Raw genomic sequence first — 23,764 nt, 5'->3', positions numbered from 1 at the left:
ACGAGCCCGACGCGGGGCTCGAACTCACAAACCGTGAGATCATGATCTGAGTCAAAGTTGGATGCTTAACCAACTGAGCCACCCAGGTGCCCCTAACCTATTTATTCTTTAGTAGGGTGTTCTTTAATCTCCATGTATTTGTGGTCTTCCCCAGTTTTTTCTTGTGACTTACTTCAAGTTTCATAGTGTTGTGTTCTGAAAATATGCATGGTATGATCTCAGTCTTTTTGTACTTGTTTAGGGCTGATTTGTAACCCAGGATGTGATCTATTCTGGAGAATGTTCCATGTACACTTGAAAAGAATGTGTATTCTGCTGCTTCAGGATAAAATGTTCTGAATATATCTGTTAAGTCCATCTGGTCCAGCGTGTCAAAAGCCATTGTTTCCTTGTTGATCTGCTTAGATGATCTGTCCATTGCTGTAAGTGGGGTGTTAAAGTCCCCTACTATTATTGTGTTATTATCAGTTAGTTTCTTTATGTTTGTTACTGATTTATATAGCTGAGTGCTTCCAACTTGGGGGCGTAAATATTTACAATTGTTAGGTCTTCTTGAGGGATAGACTGCTTAATTGTGATTAATGCCCTTCTTCATTTATCGTTAGTCTTTGGTTTGAAATCTAGTTTGTCTAATATTAGTATAGATACTCTGGCTTTTTTTTTTTTTGCCATTCATTAGCAAAATGAATGTTAGATGGTTCTCCGTCCCCTCACTAACAATCTGCAAATGTCTTTAGGTCTAAAATGAGTCTCTTGTAGGCAGCATATAGATGGATCTTGTTTGTGTGTGTTTGTTTTTTGTTTTGTACCTTAAATACCCTATGTCTTTGGATAGAGCATTTAGTCCATTTATGTTCAGAGTGATTTTTGGAAGATACGAATTTAGTGCCATTGTGTTACCTGTAAAGTTGGTATATCTGGTGATGTTCTCGGTTCCTTTCTAGTCTTAGTTGCTTTTTGTCTCCCCTCCTCCCCCACTCAAAGAGTCCCCTTTAATATTTCTTGTAGGGCTGGTTTAGTGGTCATGAGCTCCTTTAGTTTTTGTCTGTCTGGGAAACTCTTTATCCCTTCTATTCTGAGTAACAGCCTTGCTGGATAAAATATTCTTGGCTCCATATTTTTCCCATTCAGCATGTTGAATATATCCTGCCACTCCCTTCTGGCCTTCCAAGTTTCTGTAGATAGATCTGCTGTGAACCTGATCTGTCTTGTCTTGTAGGTTAAGGACTTTTTCCCCCCTTGCTGCTTTCAGGATTCTTTCCTACTCTGAGTATTTTGTGAATTTGACTGTGATTTGTCTTAGTAATGGCTGGCTTTTGTTGAATTTATTGTGAGTTTTCTGTGCTTCTTGGATTTCAGTATCTGTTTCCTTTACCAGATTAGGGAAGTTTTCAGCTATAGTTTGCTCAATAAATCTTTTGCTTCTTTTTCTGTCTCTTCCCCTCTCTTTTGTATCATAACATGATACAGATGTTATCACACTTTAAGGAGTTGCTGAGTTCCCTAAGTCTACATTCATGAAACAATACCTTTTTTTCTGTCTTCTTTTCAGCTTCAATATTTTCCGTTATTTTATCTTTTGTATTACTGATTTGTTCCTCTGCTTCATCATCCTTGTCATTCATCCATTCAGTTTTGCGTCTTGGTTATAGCATTTTATTTTGGACTGACTAGTTTTTATTCTTTTATGCCTTCAGTAGGGGATCCTCTAGTGTCTTCTTTGCTTTTCTCAAGCCAAGCTAGTATCCTTATGATTATTGTTTTAAATTCTGGTTTGTATGTCTTACTTGTATAAACTCTGGCCATGACTTCTTTCTGCTCTTTCTTTTGGGATGAATTCCTTCATCTTGTCATTTTTGTCTGAATCACTTTTTGTGTGACTGTTTTGTGTGATTCACACTTTTTGTGTGAAAGCCTGTTGTATTTCTGCTCCTTAGAGTAATGGCTGTATTAAGAAAAGATTAAAAAAAAAAAGCTAGATCCAATTTCCCCTTAGAGCTGAAACTTTGCAGCACTCTATGATCAGTAGACATGGTGCACACAAGGGGTTTGTCCTGGTCTTCCGGGGGTAGGGCCTTTTGCACTGATTCTCAGGATGATTTGCCCTAGTGGAGAGTATGTACCTCCAGGGTGCAGGGCTAGGGGAGGGGGCTTGGTGTAAGTAGTATGGCCTCCACTGGGTGGTGCTGTTTTGTTCACTGAAGTCGGTGAGCTGGTGGGCAGTGTGGAGGGGACTGGTGTTTGCCCCACTGTCTCCTCCCTGGAGTGGGGAGTTTGTGCCCACCACTCTTCAGGAAGCCCTCACAGAAGAGCAAACAACCACCTCTTTTGTGTCCCCTGCTTCTGCCAGAAACTTACTTTTACCCTGCTTGCGATCGACGTGTCTGCCTGCCAGGCGGCACAGTTCTCTTGTGTTTTATTTCAGACATGTGGCTGATTTTCAAAACTCCAAACTCCAAATTTTAGGGACCTACCAGTCACAGACCCTCACTGATCCTCTGGGGGAGGGTCTTAGAGCTTTTGGCGTTTGACGTTTTGTCCCAGGAAAGTGGTTCCATAACTGTGCAGTGGTTCAAAGTTTATGGTAAAGTGAAGCACAAAGCTGGCACCAAGGTTTGCTGCCCTCAGCCTGTGTCTTTGTTTCTATGCTAGGGAACAGGGCAGCACATTGATGCCACCAGTTCTTTTTGTCCCTGGGGAGGCTGAGCTGCCACTCCCAAAGGAGCTCCAAGCAGGGAGACTGTTTCTCTCCATGGAACCCAGGGGATTCTCAGACCACGCTGCCCACTCCAGGGTCTCCACCCTCTTTCCCCACAGGAGCACCCCTAAGCCCACTAGGAATGACCCTGGCGATGGCAAAAACATCTAAAACTTCAAACTTGGTGCTCCACTGTTTAGAATAACTTGTAGTAATCAGCCCCTTTCCTATTCCCAGTCATTGGTTTTGGGGAAGCATTTTTCTTGTGCAGTCCTCTGTGTGCGCTCTCACTCTGTCTCTCTCTTGCCTCTCTCTGTGATCAGGGCTCCTTCCCCTTCCCAGCACCTGCACTTCTTTTCTCCCCCAAATCAACTCTGCAGCTCCTACCTTCCACAGTGTGGCCATTTTGTCTCCCACTAGTTGTGCAGTTTTGCTCTCTCAGTCCTCAAATCAATTTCTTGGGTGTCAGAATGATACGGTATTTATCTAGCTGTGTTCAAGGGACAAGGCAAGCTTAGGGTCCCCCTACTCCTCTACCATCTTAAGTCCTCTCCTAAAGTGTTAAGATTTTCTAAAATGTTGAAGAGTGCTTGGGAAAATTCTGGGAGGCAGAAATGTATAATTTTTTCCTTGATTTTCACAATAGTTGCATTCCTTGAAAATTCAGTATATTTTAAAACCACGTGTGAAATACTTTATGTGTAGAATGGAGTTGAGTTTGGGCTCAGTAAATTGTAGGCACTTTTTCCCCAAGGGAATGTCCAGGCAGGACATTCAAAGATTATGCGTGTTGGAGGATAATTGTTGGGCCTGGCTATCCTCTGATTTTTTGCAAGATGATAAGCGCTTGGGAGGTTTACTAAATATGAATGGTACCTCCCTACTTATTGCAACTAACAAAACTGTCTCCTTGGATTTCTAAATCACTATGTAGGAGCAATGTTGAGAACTCCTGATGTGAATTAGAAGTCCTTAGATGGATCTCAATGGTTAATGTGTTATCTTAAGCTGTCTCCTTTTTTCTGTCTCTCTGTCCTCTGCTTTCTTGTGTTGGCATCATTATTGGATAGTTGCCCCTATTTAAAATGAAAGATGGCTGGTGGTAGCTCCAAGTTTACAAGAACATTACAGCATTCATCCCAGAGGATATGTCCATCTGTCACCCTTCAGGGAGGGCACTTATCTTGACTTGGGTTTTGTGCCCACACCTCTAGTGGGTAGGGGCAATATTCTTATGCATTTTTTTTGAGTTAAGGATCTACCCCCTGACGCGCCCATATTTGGAGCATAATTTATTGAATCATCCATCTGATTTAAAATGAAATCTTTATTGTATATACATTTCATACTTACCTGCCTTTGGATTGTCTGTTATGGTCTGTTGATCTTTATGTTCCTTTGCTTGTACCTTACTGATTTACTTTTTATAATTTTATAGTATGATTTGGTATCTACTGGTGAAAGTCCATTTCGTTATTGTCCTTTTCCAAAAATGTCCTGATGCTTCTCTTACATTTACCCTTTCACGTGGATTTCAGATGCAATCTGTCAATCTCTACCCCCTCTCCCATCCCATTGGGATTTTGATTGGTAGTGCATTGGATTTATATATTAACTTGGGGACAGTCGGCATTTTTTATAATATTAAAACTTCTCATCTAGGTCTGCAGCTCATGTCTCAATTTATTTGGTTCTGTTGTGATGTTATTCAGCAAAGTTTTATACTTTCTTTTAACTATTTATTTATTTATTTATTTTTGAAGTTTATTTATTTTGAGAGAGCATGCCAGAGTGCGTGCAAACTGGGGAGGGGCAGAGAGAGGGAGAGAGAAAATTCCAAGCAGGCACCATGCTCAGTGGCGAGCCTGACACAGGGCTCGATCACACAGCTGAGATGATGACCTGAGCCGAAATCAAGAGTCAGTCGCTTGAGCAGCTGAGCCACCCAGGCTCCCCTCTTTTAACTTTTTTTTCTTTTATAGAGAGCATGAGTGGGGCAGAGGGAGAGAGAGAGAGAGAGAGAGAGAGAGAGAGAGAGAGTGTGAGTTCCAAACAGGCCCCACGCTCAGTGCTGAGACCAATGCAGGCCTCAATTCCATAACCATGAGATCATGACCTGAGCTAAAATCAAGAGTTGGACCTTAACCGACTGAGCCATCCAGGCACCCCTTTAACTGATTATTGCTGGAAAGCTTTTTGTTACCCAACCCCTTTGTATTTAATTGATTTCTATTATTAGGTGTAATAGTGTTCATTTTATTTCCTTGATTTCTCTAGATTTGTGGTTGTATCACCCACAGGTACTGTGTTTTTTCCCTATTTATGTCTCATTATTTTTTATCTTGTGCATTGGCTATGTTGTCACAACAAAGTTATCTAATAGTAGACATCCTTGTCTTATTCCTGACTTCACTGGGAGTGCATGTTTATTTGTGAAGCATATATACCTCTGGTTCCTCACATATACACTGGCAGGTTAAGAAAGGTTTATTTTATTCCTAACTTATTAGGGGCTTTTAATTAGGAATGATTAGTGATAGGGGCACCTGGGTGGCTCAGTCGGTTAAGCATCTGACTTCAGCTCAGGTCATGATCTCGTGGTTTGAGAGTTCGAGCCCCATGTCAGACGCTATGCTGACAGCTCAGAGCCTGGAGCCTGCTTCGGACTGTGTGTCTCTTTCTCTCTGCCCCTCCCCTGCTCACGCTTGGTCTCTCTCAAAAAAAAAAAAAAAAAAAAAAAAAAAAAAAAAGAATTAAAAAGGAATGATTAGTGATTTTTATCAAATACCCTTTGTGATCTTATCAAAGTGACTTTATAGTTTTCACCTTTAAACAATTAATGTATTTTATTAACTAATAGATTTTCTGATGTTGAACCCACACTGCAAGCTTTGAATAAAAACTACTTTGTCAAGAAGCATTAATCTCTTAATACATTATTGGAGTTAATTTGTTCCATTTATTTATTTTGATTTTTGCATCTGTTCATAAGGGGGGGGTGGTAATTTTTTGTGTGTTCTTTCTATTACATTTTGGTATCAAGATTTTGTTAGTTTGATAAAATGACCTGGAAAATTTTGCTGTTTTCTTATGCTTAGGAATAGTTTAAATAACATAGGAATTATCTGTTCCTTAAAGGTTTGATAGAAGTTACCTGTAGTTCCGTCTGAGCCTGGCATCTTTTCAGGGACCAGATAGATCTCTTACAACCTTTTCAGATACTTCTGGGGCTAATGGTCTAGGGTGGTGTTTTATTCATCTCTGTTCCCATATTTGTGTTGAATGAGTGGATAATTGGAATTATGTTTCTAAGAGGTATATGTAATACATGCATTAGTAGTAAGTATGACTAAGAGTTTGTGCCAGGTGCTAGTCTGAGTGCATTACAGGTATTTTTTTGTTTACTCTTCACTATAACCCATGGAGAAGTTACTTTGAGACTCCATTTTACAGTAGAAACTGAGGCATAGAGAGGTTAGGTAAATTGCATGAGGTTATAAGGCCAGTTAAATATTGAAGCCAGAATATCGCAGAAGTGATGATATTTGTATTTGGTAGGATTATATATGTTCAAAAATATATATTATATACATATTATATTTATATATGTTATATTATATTATATTATATTATATTATATTATATTATATTATATTATATTATTATATTATATTATAATATATAAACAAATCTAACAGTATTCTGTAGTCTTCCCAATTTTTTTTAAGAAAAGAATTAGGCATTTCCATATTTTACTCAGAAACTTTCCTTCCAAAGCATACATACCAATATGTCAGTAAGTAGTACTTGAAAGTTTTTCGTTCACTTTCTTTTTCTTTTCCTTCATGTAAACGTAAATGGAACACAACATATCTTTGTTGGTCGTATTATCTAGGGTCCTATTATTCTGCCATCTTAGCAGGTGTACCCTGATTGTTCTACATGATTATTACTCCATTGCCATAGTTGTCATTATATGTCACCCTATGTTTTGAAAACACATTACAGTTAGTTATTTTATAGATTTCTTTTTGGTTAGATTTTAGCTTGGTTTCTTCCTGATGATGGTTTGTCCTGTTGATTTGAGAGGAGTATGACTTTTTATTTTGCTCATCAGGTTTTCAACTAGGGGTTTCTGTGGGCTACATGTCAGGCTCCTGTTCATTCCACTGATTCCACTGTAGACAGAGTATTTGTCATTTAAAAAATCAGATCTCAGAGATTAATTAGCCTTTGTGGGATTATTCATGTGTTCCTCACACCAATTTAGGGAGTTAGCCTGAAGTGAGATGTTTCCTTTGGCTTTTTCAATGACATGAGTGGAACCTCTTTGCAAATGTAAAGACGGGTGGATCTCACTTTGTTCATTCATACTGCAGATATTTGTTGAGCATGCCTAAAGTGTGTGCTCTTTCCTCTAATCTGCAGCTTTCAAATGATAGTTTATCCAGTTGTAATCAGGTGCTGAATAGACTAGCTCTTCTTATCTAACCTTAAATGAATCTGACCTGTGCCAGAAAACTAATTTATTAATTTGCTCCTGGGGGTGTTATGTTTCAGTGACTGGAAAACTCATTTCTGCTTGTTAGCATAGTGCTGTCTTTGAATTTCTCTGATAACAAGAAATCAAAAGCAATTAGGTGGTTGCATGGTATGTGTAGAATAAACAAGGGAGATTGCATAGTCTTCAGGAGAAATTTCATTCAGTGTGAATGAGAAATTCACATTTCATTGTGACAAGTATAAGGAATTATTCACCTTTAAAGATTATTTTTTTAGGATGGCAAAATATTTATACTTGTCAGTTGTTCTTTTCCTTGTCTGTATTAGATCAACACTCACACAATCATACTTTCCAGACTTCCTAGGGATTACTGCCTATTACTTTACATTTATTATAGTAAGACCTGTCTTTTAGTGTGTTGTACTCCTTTAACATTTGTTTTTTTATGGTTACATTTTAGCCTAGTGTTTTGATCAGCTATCTCTGAATCACTTTACAGGGCACATTACTTCTAAGGTTTGCTTCCTTAAAAATAAGTTCTCATGAAGTTAACCCTAGGTTTTGAGACCATAGTTTTCTGACCACTGATCACTACTCACATTTTAAAAATTAACTTTTTTGGTTATTTAAAAATATTAGGGTGGGGTTTATTATTATTTTTTTGATTAAAAAGGCAGCATTACCCAGAAATAGCTACAGTTACACCTTGATGCATAATCTTGTGGAACTTTTTAAATATCATACCTATGTCTGTATAATTGAAAAGGAATCATTCTGTACCTATTTTCCTATTTTATAATCCTCTTTTTTTTTTTTTTAATCTTAATAGATTGTGTATGTCATTCAGTATATTTCTGGGCTCCATCTTGGAGTCATTGAATTAATTCAACAAACACTTGTATATTACTTTGCCAAATGTTATTCCAGGTAGTGACTGTACAGTAGTGAACAAAACAGTCAAAAGTTTATTGTCCTTGTGGAGCTTTTAATGGGAAAGTCAGACAAGCAAAATAAGTTAAATCAGTAGACTGCTAAGCAGTAGTAAATTCTGTGGGAAAAAAGGGGAAGGGAGATTATGGAGTGTAAAGTTTCAAAAAGCGTAGTCAGCACAAGGCCTTATTGAGAAGGCATTTGAATGGACATAAATGAAGTGAGGTAATGAGCCAGGAATGTGCCCATAAGAAGAGGCCAGTTGGAGCAGAGTAAGTGAGAGGAGGAGTAGGAGGTAAGATCACAGAGAAGTAGGCTGGGTGTGGGGATGGGGAGAAGAGTATTAGATCCTGTAGAGCCTGGCAGACTACCGTAAAGGCTTTTATCTGAGTGCAGTGGAAACCCATTGGAAAGTTTAGGGCAGAGAAATGACATAGTCTAACTTGTGTCTTAAAATGATCATTCTGACTGCTATGTTGAGAATAGAATGGGGGGCTGCAAAGAGTATAAGGGCAAGGGCAGAAGCAGAGAAATCATTTAAGAGGCAGTTGCATTAATGTAAGCTAGAGATGCCAGTGGCTTGGATGAGGGTAGTGAAAAATGGTTGGATTCTAGATATAGTTTGACAATGGGCATAATAGGATTTGCTAACAGATTGGATATGAGGTGAAACAGAGTTAAGGATGACACTAAGGTTTTTGGTCTGAGCAACTCTGGAGTCACTATCAGCGGAGATGGGGAACACGAGGAATGGATTTGGGGGAGAAAATTTAAGAGTTCAGCTTGGGACATGGTAAGTTTAGGTGCTTATTACACATTCAAGTGGTGATGTTGAGTGGGCAGAAGTCTTGGATGGAGGTAAAATTTGGAAATGTGGCTTGTATATGGTATTTAAAATTATAAAACTGGGTGAAATTTGTCAAAAGAGTCAAGACAGTAAATAGAAGAGCTCAGAGAATTGAGCCCAAGCCTGATGGATTAGAAATTTGGAAGATAAGGAGGAATAAGCAGAGGAGACAGAAAGGACAACCCCAGAACAAGGAGGAAAACCTAGAGAAAGGACAGCTCTGGAAACAAGGTGAAGACTCTTACCTCCTCTTAGCTGTGTCTTCCCTTCTGCACTCTGTGGATTGTTTTTTTATCATCTGTGGATTAAACACACACATCACACTCCCTCCCATCCCCATTTTAGCTACCTATTACTTTTTTAGTAAGAGAAGATTTTATGTTTTTTTTTTATGTTTATTTATTTTTGAGAGAGAGAGAGAGAGAGGGACAGAGGGAGAGAGGGAGACAGAGAATCTGAAGCAGGCTCTGCACCGTCAACACAAAGCCTGACGTGGGGCTCAAACCCATGAACCGTGAGATTGTGACCTGAACCGAAGTCGGATGTTCAACCGACTAAGCCACCCAGGTGCCCCAAGATTTTATGTTTTTAACAGCAGAATTCAGTGTAAATATTGCGTGTATCAGCTGAAGATAATCTCCTCACAATAGCTCTTAGACTTGCTGAAGCTACCCTGAGCAGCCTCTCTGTTTCTGCTGCAGAGATACGGAACCAACATCTGACTTCCAGGAAACAAGCAGCCAAGAAAGGGGAATCAGCAGCTCATTAGCTGAAAACATCCCTGGCAACCACAAGCATTTGTTCAGGGTCAGCGTTAGGGCAAGGCACGAGGCTTTCTCTCGAAGTTGATATCTGCTATTTACTTACTGGTTAGTTCAAGCATGCGGTAATTTGCTCTTCTAGTTCTTAGGCAGCAAGGAGGGTATATTATTTATTGCTGTGTAACAGATTATTCAGAATTTAGCAGACATTGTCTCACAGTTTCTGAGGTTCAGAAACTTGGGAGCAGCTTAAGTAAGTGGTTCTAGTAAAGGGTTTCATGAGGTTATATTCAAAATATCAGCTGTGGCTCTAGGCATCTGAACACTCAACTGGAGCTGGAGGCTCTACTTCCAAGATAAGTCACTTGCATAGCTCTTGGCAGGAGGCCTTAATTTCTTACCATGTGGACCTCTTGCATAGGGCTCTTTCAGTGTCCTCATGACTTGACAGCTGACTTCACCAGAGTATGTGATCCAAGAGAGAGAAAGGAAAAGGAAAGAAACCATAATGCATTTTATATCCTGATCTTGGAAGCCAAACACTGTCATTTCAGCCATATTTTTTCTGTAAGAAATGAGTCACTGGATCTAGCCCACATTCAAGGGGAGGAGAATTAAACTCCACCCCTTGAAAGGAGGAGTATTAAAGATTTGTAGACATATTTTAGAACTACTGTATTTCACTCTCTGGCCACAAATTACTTATATTTCTCCCATGTGCAAAATATACTCGCATCCTCCCAAGATCCACAAAAGCCTTTTCCCACTGGAAATCCAGGTTGTTGAAATCCACACTTGGATGAGGCTCCTTGGGTATAGTTCCTCAAGAACAGTTTCTTTTGATGTGAACACCTATAAAATAAAGAGACAAGTTTTCTACTCCTCACACACCCAACATACAGTGATGGGATAGGCATACAATAAACAGGTATGGAGGTTCCTATTTAATGTTTGTTTATTTTTGAGAGACAGAGTGAGAGCGGGGGAGGGGCACAGAGAGGGAGAGACACAGAATGAATCCGAAGCAGGCTCCAGCCTCTCAGCTGTCAGCACAGAGCCCAACATGGGGCTCAAACCCACGAACCATGAGATCATGACCTGCACGGAAGTTGGATGCTTAACCGACTGACCACCCAGGCGCCCCGAGATTCCTATTTGAAAAGGGAGAAAATGGGAGGCACCAAGAAGTCACTGATTTACAGCAGTTCTGATGTTATCTGTATAAATGTTGGCAGTTCCTTGATTAGGACTTAGTTCTCCTTTTGCCCAGGAATGCTGCTCTGTGGCTCTTGTTTCCTCCTTCTAGGCTCTTGGTTTCACCTTGTGAATTATCTTTTCTTTTCCATGAAAAGTAGTCCAGGTTTGCAGCTGCATAGTTTTCTTAGTCTGTTTCTTGCCACTAGAGTTTTAAGGGCCCAAGAGGCTTCTTTTCATTTAGTTTTGCCTCTGTACCTTTTAATTTAAGCTGGCAGTGTTTTCTTTTTAAAACTTAGAGTCTCTTATGAATGTTACTGAGATTCATGCCTTTAGGAAAAGCCACACCCACATATCTTTTCCAGAGATAATCTCCTTTCTGCTTTGGGCTTCTGGTATTGCTAAGGGACAGTACTTGTAGTGGGTACAATTGTATTCTCCACAAAGACATGTTTAGGTCCAGGGGAGCCTGTGTGGCTCAGTTGGTTAAGCTTCCGGCTTCAGTTCAGCTCATAATCTCAGTTTGTGAGTTTGAGCCCTGCGTTGGGCTCTGTGCTGACAGATGAGAGCCTGGAGCCTGCTTTGGATTTTGTGTCTCCCTCCCTCTCTCTTCCTCCCCTGCTCACACTCTGTCTGCTGTCTCTCTCAAAAATAACTGAAGATGAAAATAAATAAATAAAATAAACAAATAAAAAAAAAAAAGATACGTTTAGGTCCTGAACCCCACTACCTGTGAATGTGGTATTATTTGGCATAAGGTCTTTACAAATGTAATCAAGTTAAAGGTGAGATCATAATGAGTTAGAGTGGGCCCAAATCCAGTGGCTGGTATTCTTAGAGAAATTTGGATACAGAAGACGCAGGAAAGAAAGGCACATGACAACCAAGGCAGAGATTAAAGTGTTTAAAAGCCAAGAAATAGCAAGGATTGCTGGGAACCACCACAAGCTAGGAGAGAGGCATGGAACAGGTTTTCCCTGAGAGTCTCCGAAGGAACTAACCCTAACAACATCTTGATTTCAGAATCTGGCTTCCAAAACTATGAGAGAATAAATTCCTTTCTTTTTAAGCTGTATATTTGTGGGAATTTGTTATAGTAGTCCTTGGGAACTAATACAACACCCTTAGGCCTCTTGGAAGCCCAGTTGTTTGATTGAATAGTTCTTTAGGCTATGTAGATCTTTCTGAGGCCTTAACAAAGAATTTTGGTAACCACATGCTAGACTTCCTCATTAACCATTTTCTTTGGCCATGCCCTGGATAGATTTGATCTTTGCTTGGAAGCCATTTCTTAATTTTAGTATCATTAACCATCTGGAGAGGCTGGGAATTTTCAGAATTATTTAGTCTTAACTCCTTTTTGTTGAACTATCCTCCTCTTTAGGGGCACCTGGCTGGCTCAATTGGAAGAATATTCGACTCTTAATCTCCGGGTTGTGAGGTTGAGCCTGTGTTGGGTATAGAGATTACTAAAAAATAAAATAAAATAAACTTTAACCATCTTTCCCTTTAATTTATCCCTCTCTTGCATTTTAATGTAAGCAGCAAGAAGAAGCCAAGAGGTACCTTCTGCCTTCTTGTCTGGACATCTCACTGGCTAGACTGTCACCCAGTTCATGAGCCACAACTTCTACTTTACATATTGTTATTGCTACTACATAACAAGGATCACTTTCCCTCCAGTTTCCAAGATCTTTCTCACTTAAGCTCTCACCCATAACTTCCTCAAAGGCCATGATACTTCTACTGTTTCTTCAAGGCTGTTCAAACTTTCACTGATACTCATCTCACAGTCCTAACTTATACCCTCTTTTGGGTTCTAAATCTACTCCCACATTTTAGGTTTTTGTTACAACAGAACATACTTCTAGGCATCAAAATCTGGATTAGTTATCTATTGCTGTATAATAAATTACACTAGAGCTTAGTGACTGAAGATAAACATTAATCATCTCATAAGTTCTTTGGGTCAGGAATTTGGGACAGCTTAGCTGAGTGGTTCTGGCCCAGTGTCTTATGAGCTTACAGTTAAGACGTTGGCTGTTACTTCAGTCATCTGAAGGATCAACTGAGAATTACTCATATTCTGGCAAGTTAGTTCTGGCCATTGGGAGGCGGCTTCAGTTCCTTATCATGTGGGTCTTCACAGGACTGCTTTACGTGGCACTTTTCCAAGAAAGTGATTTAAGAGAGAGTGAAAGGAGGAAGCCACAATGCTTTTTATGACTAATCTTGAAAGTTGTCCTCTCATACTCCATTGTCAAGAAGTAAGTCACAGTATGGTATTGGTATAAAAACAGACACCTAAATCAGTGGAATGGAATAGAGAGCTCAGAAATAAAGGAGCCAAGAATATACAGTGGGGAGAAGGCAGTCTCTTCAACAAATGACATTGGGAAAACTGGACAGCTACATGCAAAAGAATGAAACTGGACCATATCTTACGCCATACATAAAAATTAACTCAAAATGAATTGAATGTCAGACCTGAAACCATAAACCTTTTAGAAGAAAGTGTAAGCAGTAAGCTCCTTGACATTGATCCGGAAATGATTTTTTTTGGATCTGACTTCAAAAGCAAAGGCGACAATAGCAAAAATAGACAGGCTAACAAACTAAAAAGCTTCTGCACAGCAAAGGAAACCGGTTTGTCAACAGAATGAAAAGGCAAACTACTAAATGGGAGACAATATTTGCAAATCTGATAAGGAGTTAATAACCCAAATATAGAAAAAACTCATATAATGCAAAAAAGAAAAAGAAAAGAAAACCAATCTGATTAAAAAATGGATTAGAAGACCTGAATAGCTGTTTTTCTGAAGAAGACATATAGATGGCCAACACGTACATGAAAGTGTGCTCAACATCAGTAAGCAGGGAATTGGAAATCAAAACCAGTGAAATGTCACCTCACACCTGTTAGAATGGCTACTATCGAAAAGACAAGAAATAACAAGTGTTGCCAAGGATGTGGAGAAAAGGAAGCCCTTGTGCACTCTTGGTGGGAATGTAAATTTGGTGCAGCCAGTGTGGAAAACAGTATGGAGGTTCCTCAAAAAGTTAAAAATAGAACTACCGTATGATCCAGCAATTCCGCTTCTGAATATTTATCTAAAGAGAATGAAAACCTTAATTCAAAAAGATATATACACTCCTGTATTCATTGCAGTGTTATTTATAATAGCCAAGACATGGAAACAACCTGTGTCTGTTGATGGATATGGTTAAAGAAAATGTGTTTTGTATAAATATACAGCACACACACATAGCACACGCCCACAGGAATATTATTTGGCCATAAAGAAATGAAATCTTGTCATTTTCTTTTTTTTTTTTATTTTTTTTAATTTTTTTTTTTCAACGTTTATTTATTTTTGGGACAGAGAGAGACAGAGCATGAACGGGGGAGGGGCAGAGAGAGAGGGAGACACAGAATCGGAAACAGGCTCCAGGCTCCGAGCCATCAGCCCAGAGCCTGACGCGGGGCTCGAACTCACAGACCGCGAGATCGTGACCTGGCTGAAGTCGGACGCTTAACCGACTGCGCCACCCAGGCGCCCCGAAATCTTGTCATTTTCAACAACATGGATGGACCTTGAGGATATTGTGATAAGCGAAATAAGTTAGATGGAAAAAGACAAATGCCATATGATCTCACTTATGTGTGGAATTGTAAAAAAAAAAAAAAAAAAAAAGAGAGAAAGAAAAGCTCATTGATAAAGAGAATAGATAGGTGGTTGCCAGAGGTAGGGGGTAGGGTGTGGGTGAAATAGGTAAAGGAGGTCCAGAGGTACAGACTTCTAGTTATAAAATAAATGATGGGGATGTAATGTACAGCATCGTGACTATATCATCAGGGAAATGCAAATCAAAACTGCAAAGAGATTATAGTTCCTTATACTAATTATAGGTAATTACAGCATTATAGTTAATAATTATTACATATTTGCAAGTTGCTAAGAGAATAGATCTTAAAACTTATAATCACAGAAAAATATGTTGTAACTATGGTGATGAACGTTACCTAGCCTTTTTGTGGTGATCATTTACAATATATACAGACATTGAATCATGTTATACACCTGAAACTAATATAATGTTCATGTGAAGTATGCCTCAATAAAAAAAGAATTAAATCACTAAGTCCATACACTCAAAGGAGGAACATAAAATAATATGTGGACAATTATTTTAAAACAAACACATAGTCTAGTTATCTACTGTTGAACTTTAGCAATAGGGAGAGTCTAATATTGGCTACTGCCATTGTTGTATTGACTGGCCTAATAAGAAAAGTGGGACCCAAGGGGTTAAAAGTATGTATCATATCAATTATATCTACATAAAGCCAGAGAAAAAAAGAGAAGGGGCACCTGGGTGGCTCAGTCAGTTGGGCATCCGACTTCAGCTCAGGTCATGATCTCACAGTTCATGGGTCTGAGCTCCATGTCAGGCTCTGTGCTGACATCTTGGAGCCTGGAGCCTCCTTCAGATTCTTTGTCTCCCTCTCTCTCTGCCCTCTCCCCCGCCACTTGCACGCTGTCTTTCAAAAATAAATAAACATTAAAAAGAAAGAAAGAAAAATGTGCATATTATTCACAAAACAAATCTTTCTTCAGTCTTTTTCTTTTGCCCATTATCTCTGGGTAACAAAGATCAGTTCACCAGTATAAAGGACTGAGTAGATGCGCCATCTTAAGTATTCAGAATGACAAATGTCAGATGTGTGTGTATTTGATTATGTTTGTGTTAGAAGCAATTGAAACACCTTTTGAGGGCTAATGTAGTATGTTGCTAAATGTTTGTAAAATGGAATTATTCTGAAAAAATTTTTTACAGGGCTCTTTAAATAATATCTCATGTAGAAACCCAATGTGTAAAACACATAAAAATGGCATTACTGTTTACAGCCTGGGCCTAAATCCCAGTGGTTTAGCATCCTTTTCAGCCTAATACTGTTGCCAGAGGTCCAAGGAACATAGCTGGAAAACTGCACCATGTAATCAGATTCATTTCAAGCCTAGTTCACAAAAATCTATTAATACATAAGATCATGGAGCTCAGGAAGATAGCCATAATAGCAAAATAGCACTTTACCAGGTAGTTGACTGATTTCTGGTGCTACCTTTTGTACAATGGTAAGTGAGGACCCATGGTAGTTGGAGGAGTTGCTGATTGTCAGCCATAGATATCTGTAGAGTACTTTCATAAGTCTCTTGTCTTACCTAATTTTTTTTTCCCCTGCAACAGCATAATACAGCAGATATTTGCAGGATTCTTTGCAAATTCTGCAATTCCTGGATCCTCACATCCTTTTTCCTGGTAAGTAGTGAATTGCCTTCTGTCTTACTTTGCTGGAGCAGCAGCATTTTAGGTATATGTACCATTGTGAGAAAGAGAAAGAGCTGAATAGGTGAGTATATAGATTTGATTGGCAGACTGTTAGATTGCCTTTATTTGCTGAGCCCAAACTTAATCAGAACTTATTTTTTTATTGTTCAGTCTCCTGAGGACCATCCTGGTCCCCCAGGATGTCTGGGCACTGGATGTGTCGGGTTTGGTTCATATTCTGGTTTGAGAGTTGTGTTGAGAGGGGAATGAGATGGTCCCTGCCAAGCTGGCATCTGACTTGCAAGTTTCTTCTCTAGGTTGTACGGAAAGATTTTATTGGTTAAGAATTGCTGAAATTCTTAAAGTAAGAAGGTATCTCAGGAGAAATAAAAGGCTGTATTTCAGTATCAGAGTGTCACTTAAGTATGATAGAAGTTAAGATGGAATTTCTTCTTGTCTAGGCAATCACATACCACTTCCGACTCTGCCTCGGAAGCCTCCTTTGCTCAGAGGGTCCTCGGTCCTTCCACTCAGTTACCCTATTTTCCAGCCTCTAGTTTCTTTTAACACGTTCCAGCCAAAGAGCTTGGACATCTGTCATCCAGGGTAGTGCACCAGCAGCTCCAAAAAGAGGGACTGCCGAGTCCCTTTTGTAATTGCTCTAGGTTGTGATTCAGAGACCACTGTGGCCGCTTCTCTCCTTGAAAGCTCCTCATTGTCCAGGACCGTGGGCAGCCTCTTCGAATGAGGGAAGTCTGCTACAGATTTTGGCCAGTCACAGAGGGAAAACTCTCCTTAAAAAGCAGCTCCATCTATATTTACTCTACATGGGCGTAGAGAAGACAAACTTTTCTTAGCCAATAGGCAATGAGTCACTCTTTTCGCTCTGGTGTGTCATGTGGTATTTTAGGTAGCTTCACATTTTATGTTCTATTCGATTAAGTAAAAATTCCTTACTTAAAGAGAGTAAGAGACGACTTCTGGATAATCTCTTTGACCTTAAAAATACCGAGAAGTTCTTTGCCACTTGGTTTTAGAGAACTAGTGACTTTCCAGCTCTGAGAGAGAACGGGATCTCCCAGTTTTTTCTGTGGTGTGAGGCAGAGCCTGGTCACTCCGTCTAATGCTGTCTGTCTCATCTCATGTATAGGAGCGGGATGCTGCACTCCAACCCTGGGGACTATGCCTGGGGTCAGACAGGGCTTGATGCCATTGTAACCCAGGTGAGGAGCTGCCTTTTGAGGGTGTCTGTTCAGTGTGTCTCATGGTTCCACAGGCTTCCTGCTTTCCTTCTGCTACTTTCTGAATGGCAGTCACTCTGCTTTCCCTAATATTTTGAGCTTGTGGGTTTCCATTTTACTGAAGGGATGAATGGTTTACGGGTTTAGTTTAGCATCCATGTACATTTGAGGTCCTAGGGACTTTCTAGAAGATGGTTTCACCTCTGTAGGAAGAAAAGACTTCTCCTGTAACAAACAGTATTTTGTATTTTTGGCCTCTTGTTCAGTCCTGTGAGGATCCTGTTAACAACTACTTCACAAAAAAGGAGGGTCTCCTCACATGTTTGAAGCAGGGATTTCTGCTAGATGGAGCAAAGTAGGGGAAGGAAGCAGAGAAAAAGGTATTCCCATGACATATATAATCGCTTCCACTTATTTATGTTTATTTTAGTTTAAATAGTTTTCATTTCCCTTGTGGATTGCTGAGAATAGAAAGCATGTCATTTATATCCAAATCTTCTCATAGGCAGTAATTTACCTATTTCTTGGCTTACTTGATGCTACTTTCCATACTCTCACCCTTTTATTTCTTCCAGCAGAATGAAGTTTTTAGACCAGTTAAGTATTACCTTTTGTTCAGTTTTAATTTTACTCCTGACATCACAACCCTTATGCTGCCTCTGAAATTGCTTTATGCCCAAAGGTGGGCCTTGCAATGATGGGTTTGTCTGTAGGGTTACACTGATGTCACTCTGAAATTGTAAAGCAATTACAAGTGTTCCGGCAGCAGGAAAGGGGAAACCCAAGCCTCTCAGAGCCTTGCAGAAGTAAGAGCAACTAACATTTCTAATATATGCACTGTTTGTTCTCAGCTGGAGCAGCTCCCTTCCCAGGGATGGTAGGATGTCTGCCACTTCTTCTTCTTTTTCTTTTTCCTTTTTTGTAGCTTTTAGGACAACTGGAAAACACAGGGCCTCCCCCGGCTGACAAAGAAAAGATCACATCTCTTCCAACAGTGACAGTAACTCAGGAACAAGTTGGTAGGTTCATTTCCATACTTCTTCTGTCAAATCTGATCTCCGTTCAAAATCGCAGCACCTTCCTGTACTAAGGATCTTTAGGTGAAGCTGTAGCACTCCTAACTAAAATTGCTACTTGGTGCCGTAAGTGGAAGATAGGGCCTACCTTTTCATTTAGGGTTAGTCTCTTTTTTTTTTTTTTTTTTTAAGTTTATTTATTTGTGAGAGAGAGAGAGAGAGAGAGAGAGAACACGCACGTGCACGGGTTGTGGAGGGGCAGAGAGAGGGAGAGAGAATCCCAAGCCTGACATGAGGTTTGATCCCATGAACTGTAAGATCATGACCTGAGATGAAATCAAGAGTCGGACGCTTAACTGACTGAGCCACCCAGGCACCCCAAGACTTGATTTTTTGAAGAACTTACTAGGGGAAGCAAAACTCAACTAAATGATTAGAAAACGGTACAGGAGCACCTGGGTGGCTCAGTCAGGTAAGCATCTGACTCTTGATTTCAGATTAGGTCATGATCTCACAGTGGTGAGATCAAGCCCCACATTGGGCTCGGGGCAGACAGCCGGAACCTGCTTGGGTCCTGTCTCCCTCCCTCTCTGTCTCTCTCCCTTTCTCTCTCTCTCTTTCAAAATGAATACACATAGGGGCGCCTGGGTGGCGCAGTCGGTTAAGCGTCCGACTTCAGCCAGGTCACGATCTCGCGGTCCGTGAGTTCGAGCCCCGCGTCAGGCTCTGGGCTGATGGCTAGGAGCCTGGAGCCTGTTTCCGATTCTGTGTCTCCCTCTCTCTCTGCCCCTCCCCCGTTCATGCTCTGTCTCTCTCTCTGTCCCAAAAATAAATAAACGTTGAAAAAAAAATGAATACACATAAAAAACAGTATCAAAAATAGTATTGAGTGGATGATACTGAGGAAGAGAAAAAAAATTGGAGGCTGAGAATTTGTTTCACATTTATTCTGTCAGATACAGTCAGGTACATTAGATACAGTTTTTTTACTTTTAAGCACTGAAGGAATTTAGTGACAAGGAACATTATTTCGAACTGGGAGTTTCTTGTACTACAAATTCCAGTTTAGAGTCAGAAGATTTAAAAGACAGGATAGGCCATCTCAGAGAGGTCATTCTGTTCAAGGAAGAGTATGAACCAGTGTGAGAATGTCAGCATGGGCATAGTGTCTGGATCAGGGAAAAGGAGAGTGGCCTGATGAACCCTGAAATGCAGTCTGGTTTGGGAGCATGGGAGGTATGATTGGGTAGAAAGGCCTTGTTTGAGCGGACGTTGAAACTGGCAGAGTAGTTAGGGCTGGATGTTTTAGGTAGCAGGCAAGTTTTATAGGTCCCCAAATGGAGGATTGGGGGAATTTAGGTGCTCTTTAGGGAAGATTCGGCTGGAGGTAGTATCTCAAATAGATTGGAAGGCAAAGAAAGCAGAAACGGGGATTCAAGGGGCTGCTGCAACATCCAGGCGGGGTGCAGGTGACAGTGGCAATGCTGACAGATGGGGAAGGGTAGACTCAATATCACTTTGAAGAAAGGCTTTCATCACCGATTGCCTAATGGGATAAAAGAGGGAAAAGGGTCAAAGATGACTGTCAGATTTTGCAGCTCAGGAACTACAAGAGGCGGTGCTGCCATCTATCGGGGTGGAGGCTTGTAACCACACCCCCCACCACTACCCCTGGTCTAGTGGGGTTTGGGGATGGAAGTGATGTGATGGTTTTCATTTTGAATTTGGTGATTTTGAGGTGCCAGCTGGGGGGGTGCTCTGAAGCTAGTATTAGGGGAAGTGAGCTGCTTGCAAAGCATAGGATAAATTTGGAGGGTTGAAGGCTGGGGTCAAGGGTACCTACTTCCTGGGAGGCTGTTCCGGTGGACCAGTCATAAGAAATAAAAGGTGGAGTTGAGGTAAAGGTGTTAGATAAGAGTGGAGAGGAAGGAGTGACTCTTGGTAGTCTTATTATTCCGGGCCCTTGAGTGCTATGGGCATGTATGTAGCACATGCTGGCCATTGGAGAGGAGGAGCTGGTATCATTAGCCAGACTTGGGAGACCCCGAGTTTGCTGCCTGGTACTCCCAGGTTAGTGTGTAGCCATTTCCTCACAGAGGGCTTCTTGTCTTTGGACTTGGAGCCTGAGCTGTCCTTGGGCTTTGCAATTCTTCAGCACCACCTCCTGGTGCAGCTTTTAATTAACTTGTCCAGAGGGCTTTAGGACAACCACTCTGAAAGAGGACGCGAAATGTGGAAAATGGCAGGGTTAAAGTGGCTTGAGACACTGACTGGGAACTGCTGAGATTGCTCAGATATATCTCGTGGTTGTAGTGGACAGATTGCCTGTGTTTCCTGAGTAGAAACTGCCAGAAGGATATCACACGTCTGGGAAGATGCTTTCCCTGTTTTACTTAACAGATCATCCAAGCCCCGGTTTATTTTTTGCAAGCCTTGATGTTGAAAAGTAGGCCTTTCTGGACTAAGCCCGTTCGTCGATCCTCCTTTTCACAAAAGTCCCTTTCTACTCCCAGCTCCTCCCCCATGGTGAAGCGCAGTTTGTGCTTCCTACCTCCACCTAGGGTACACTTTGTATCTTACGCATTCCTCTGGACTAGTTTTTTCTTCCTTCTTTTTGCTCGCTTACTTTAGAAGGCATTTCCTCCTCCAACAGATATGGGTTTAGAGTGTCCAGTGTGCAAAGAAGATTACACAGTTGAAGAGGAAGTCCGGCAGTTACCCTGCAACCACTTTTTCCACAGCAGTTGTATTGTGCCGTGGTTAGAACTGGTGAGTACAGCCGCCTCTCATGTGTGATGGGCTGTCTCTGCCAGCCACATCTTCTGGGGCAGGGCAGGGCGGGAGGTGGTCCCGGGTTAACAGAGAGCCAAGGAGAGCAGATTTTAGTCCCTGCCTAACTCCTGCTGGTGCCGTCACTGTTTTTTAGATCACTCTTATGTTTGGAAACTTCTCTGACCAGAGGTTACCAAACCACAGCCTACAGGTCTCGGGCCTGCCACCTGTTTTTGTAAAGGAAGTTTCATTGGAACACAGCTACGCTCATTTGTTTACCAATTGTCTGCAGCTACCTTTGTGCTGCATCAGCAGAGTTGAGTGGTTGTGACCCAGGCAGTATGGCCTGCCAAGTCTAAAATATTTATTACCAGTTCCTTCACAAAAAGTTTCCTAACCCTTGCTCTAGACCATGTCAGGTCACCGTATCTGGTTAGTTCTGTTTGGTGACGTGTGGTAGTTGTTGTTAAGCTCCTGGCCTGGAATTCTGTCATTTCTGTTTCAAGGTCCATTTGAACATGTGCTGGTGTTCCATCTTTGAGCCCAGTGTGTACTGTGCGAGAGTGCATGCCCTTTTTGTCTTTCGGCCTGCCAGCTCTCAGGGTTTCTTAAGTGTTTAGCACCTCTGGCTTCTCAGGTCAGGCTGTTTACATGGACCGATTTCCTTCTGTTGCAGCATGACACGTGTCCTGTGTGTAGGAAGAGCTTAAATGGTGAGGACTCTACTCGGCAAACCCAGAACTCTGAGGCCTCTGCAAGCAACAGATATAGCAGTGACAGCCAGCTACACGACCGATGGACTTTCTGAAGCTGAAAAGCCCGCATCTGAGCCACAGCTGTGGTAGTCTTCTTATCACAGCTGTCAATTGTATCAAAACAGAAAAGTAGTAGGTGGATTTAGGAATCGCATAAGAAACCCCAACCCATAATATTAATGCAGTGAGTGTTTTTTCTTCTCTCAATTTAAAGTTAGTATCTACAGATGGAATTGTATCTACAACCAAATGCCTCTGATTCCTGAATTCAGAGTGATACTTTTATAAGTGTGAAACTTGATTATGTGGGTTTCCCCTGCCAGAATAGAATCACTCTACCTTAAAGTCTAGCGAGGGTCCCACCATCTGTCATGTTACCTTGTAGTGGATGTTTCCACTTCCTGATCTAACCTCCAGCCTACCATTAGTGTATTTGATAGTAGATACAGTGGAACCACAGCCCTAAAGTCCTGCTGATAAAAAGTCTTCCTGTTTTAATTGTACAAAAACATCTGCTCTTGGCCACATTAGCCACCAAGCGAGGTCAGGTTAATTCAGGAATCTGAGACGAATGATTTTGTTTTTGTTTTGAATCCTCAGAAAATCAAAGAAAAATTGGTGGGGAGGAGAAAGTGGCTTATCGTTGTACTCTCTGGTTTTCTCATTTTAATTTTTAAAGACTACTTCACAAGGTGCAGTTTCTGCAGAAGCCAACATGACGCATCTTAGAAATCTTACGTTGGTGGGAATCTGATTCTGGTTCCTTTTGGAAGTGAGTTGGGCAGGATACAGGCACAGAAGGACAGATATTTGAAATGTTTGGTTCTGGAGCTTTTTTAAATGACCCGCAACTCATTGTTTACTGCCTTTTGTCATGGGGACCTTAAAATAGTTTCCCTCAGAAGAGGAATTACTTCATTACTGCTTCTACAGCCAGTTCACTGTTTTTAGTAATTCATTGGTCTTCAGAAATTGAGATTTCACATTGTCTCATTTTAATTTTTTTAAGCCCTTTTTATCATCTCTGAAATCTTTCTGTTCTGCTTGGTTCTGGCTGTACTTGGAATCAAACTGATTATTGTGATCATGCCCAAAACAACTTGGCCTTGGAGAGGTGGGCCTTCGATTTTCAGCCTAACAATGTCTCATTGCACATGCACATGCTCTTTGAAGCATTTAAGTGTTTAAAGTTGAATAAATGAAGACGATCAAGAATGTTGTTGGAACTTCAAAGTCTCAAAAGGAAATGGTGGGGACATGTAACCACTGTTAGTGCATGTCACAGGGGCCCCTGTTTGGTCACATCAGCCCTTCAAAGTTTGGAATGATCAGAACAAGACGGCCACTCTTTGATGAGTCTCTCCCTTGGCTACGACTCTTTCCTTAATATTTGTTGGCCATCATACACTGGTTTGGGGGTGAAGGAAGGGGGTTAGAGATATCTTTGATGGAGGGTAAACATGTAGGGGAGGGAAGAGAGAAAGTGGGAGAATGGCTTGCTAAATTAACAGCCTGCCTCTAAAATTGTCACCACAAAGGTGTGATTTAGGTTGGGCCCAGAGGGAATAAAAGATGTTTTCTCCTGCGTCTCTCATGTCCTACCTTGGCAGAGATTGTTTCTTTGGAGACCGTGAGCTATTTACTATGCACATTGATGGGTACCCTCAAACTGCACATCAGTTTTGAATGGGGGACAGGGTCAAGAAGCTGGGGGG

General features: G+C 40.9%; 1 protein-coding gene across 3 annotated transcripts in view; it reads left to right on the top strand.

The window, feature by feature from the left end:
• The window catches only part of RNF115 (ring finger protein 115), an 84,389-nt gene extending 61,125 nt beyond the window's left edge, over nucleotides 1-23,264 (top strand). For all 3 annotated transcript variants that reach the window (XM_030327782.1, XM_030327784.1, XM_030327785.1), the window contains exons 5-9: nucleotides 16,185-16,256; nucleotides 17,416-17,488; nucleotides 18,432-18,525; nucleotides 21,176-21,291; nucleotides 21,971-23,264. In XM_030327782.1, coding sequence (XP_030183642.1) covers nucleotides 16,185-16,256; nucleotides 17,416-17,488; nucleotides 18,432-18,525; nucleotides 21,176-21,291; nucleotides 21,971-22,102 — 487 coding nt within the window. In that variant the 3' untranslated portion in view covers nucleotides 22,103-23,264. The remainder of the gene's footprint in view (nucleotides 1-16,184; nucleotides 16,257-17,415; nucleotides 17,489-18,431; nucleotides 18,526-21,175; nucleotides 21,292-21,970) is intronic.
• Nucleotides 23,265-23,764: the final 500 nt, after the last annotated feature.

The sequence above is a fragment of the Lynx canadensis genome, chromosome C1, assembly GCF_007474595.2.
Source record: "Lynx canadensis isolate LIC74 chromosome C1, mLynCan4.pri.v2, whole genome shotgun sequence".
Lineage (NCBI taxonomy): Eukaryota > Metazoa > Chordata > Mammalia > Carnivora > Felidae > Lynx > Lynx canadensis.
The sequence above is the reverse complement of the archived record's forward strand: the minus strand, read 5'-3'. Positions and strand labels throughout refer to the sequence as shown.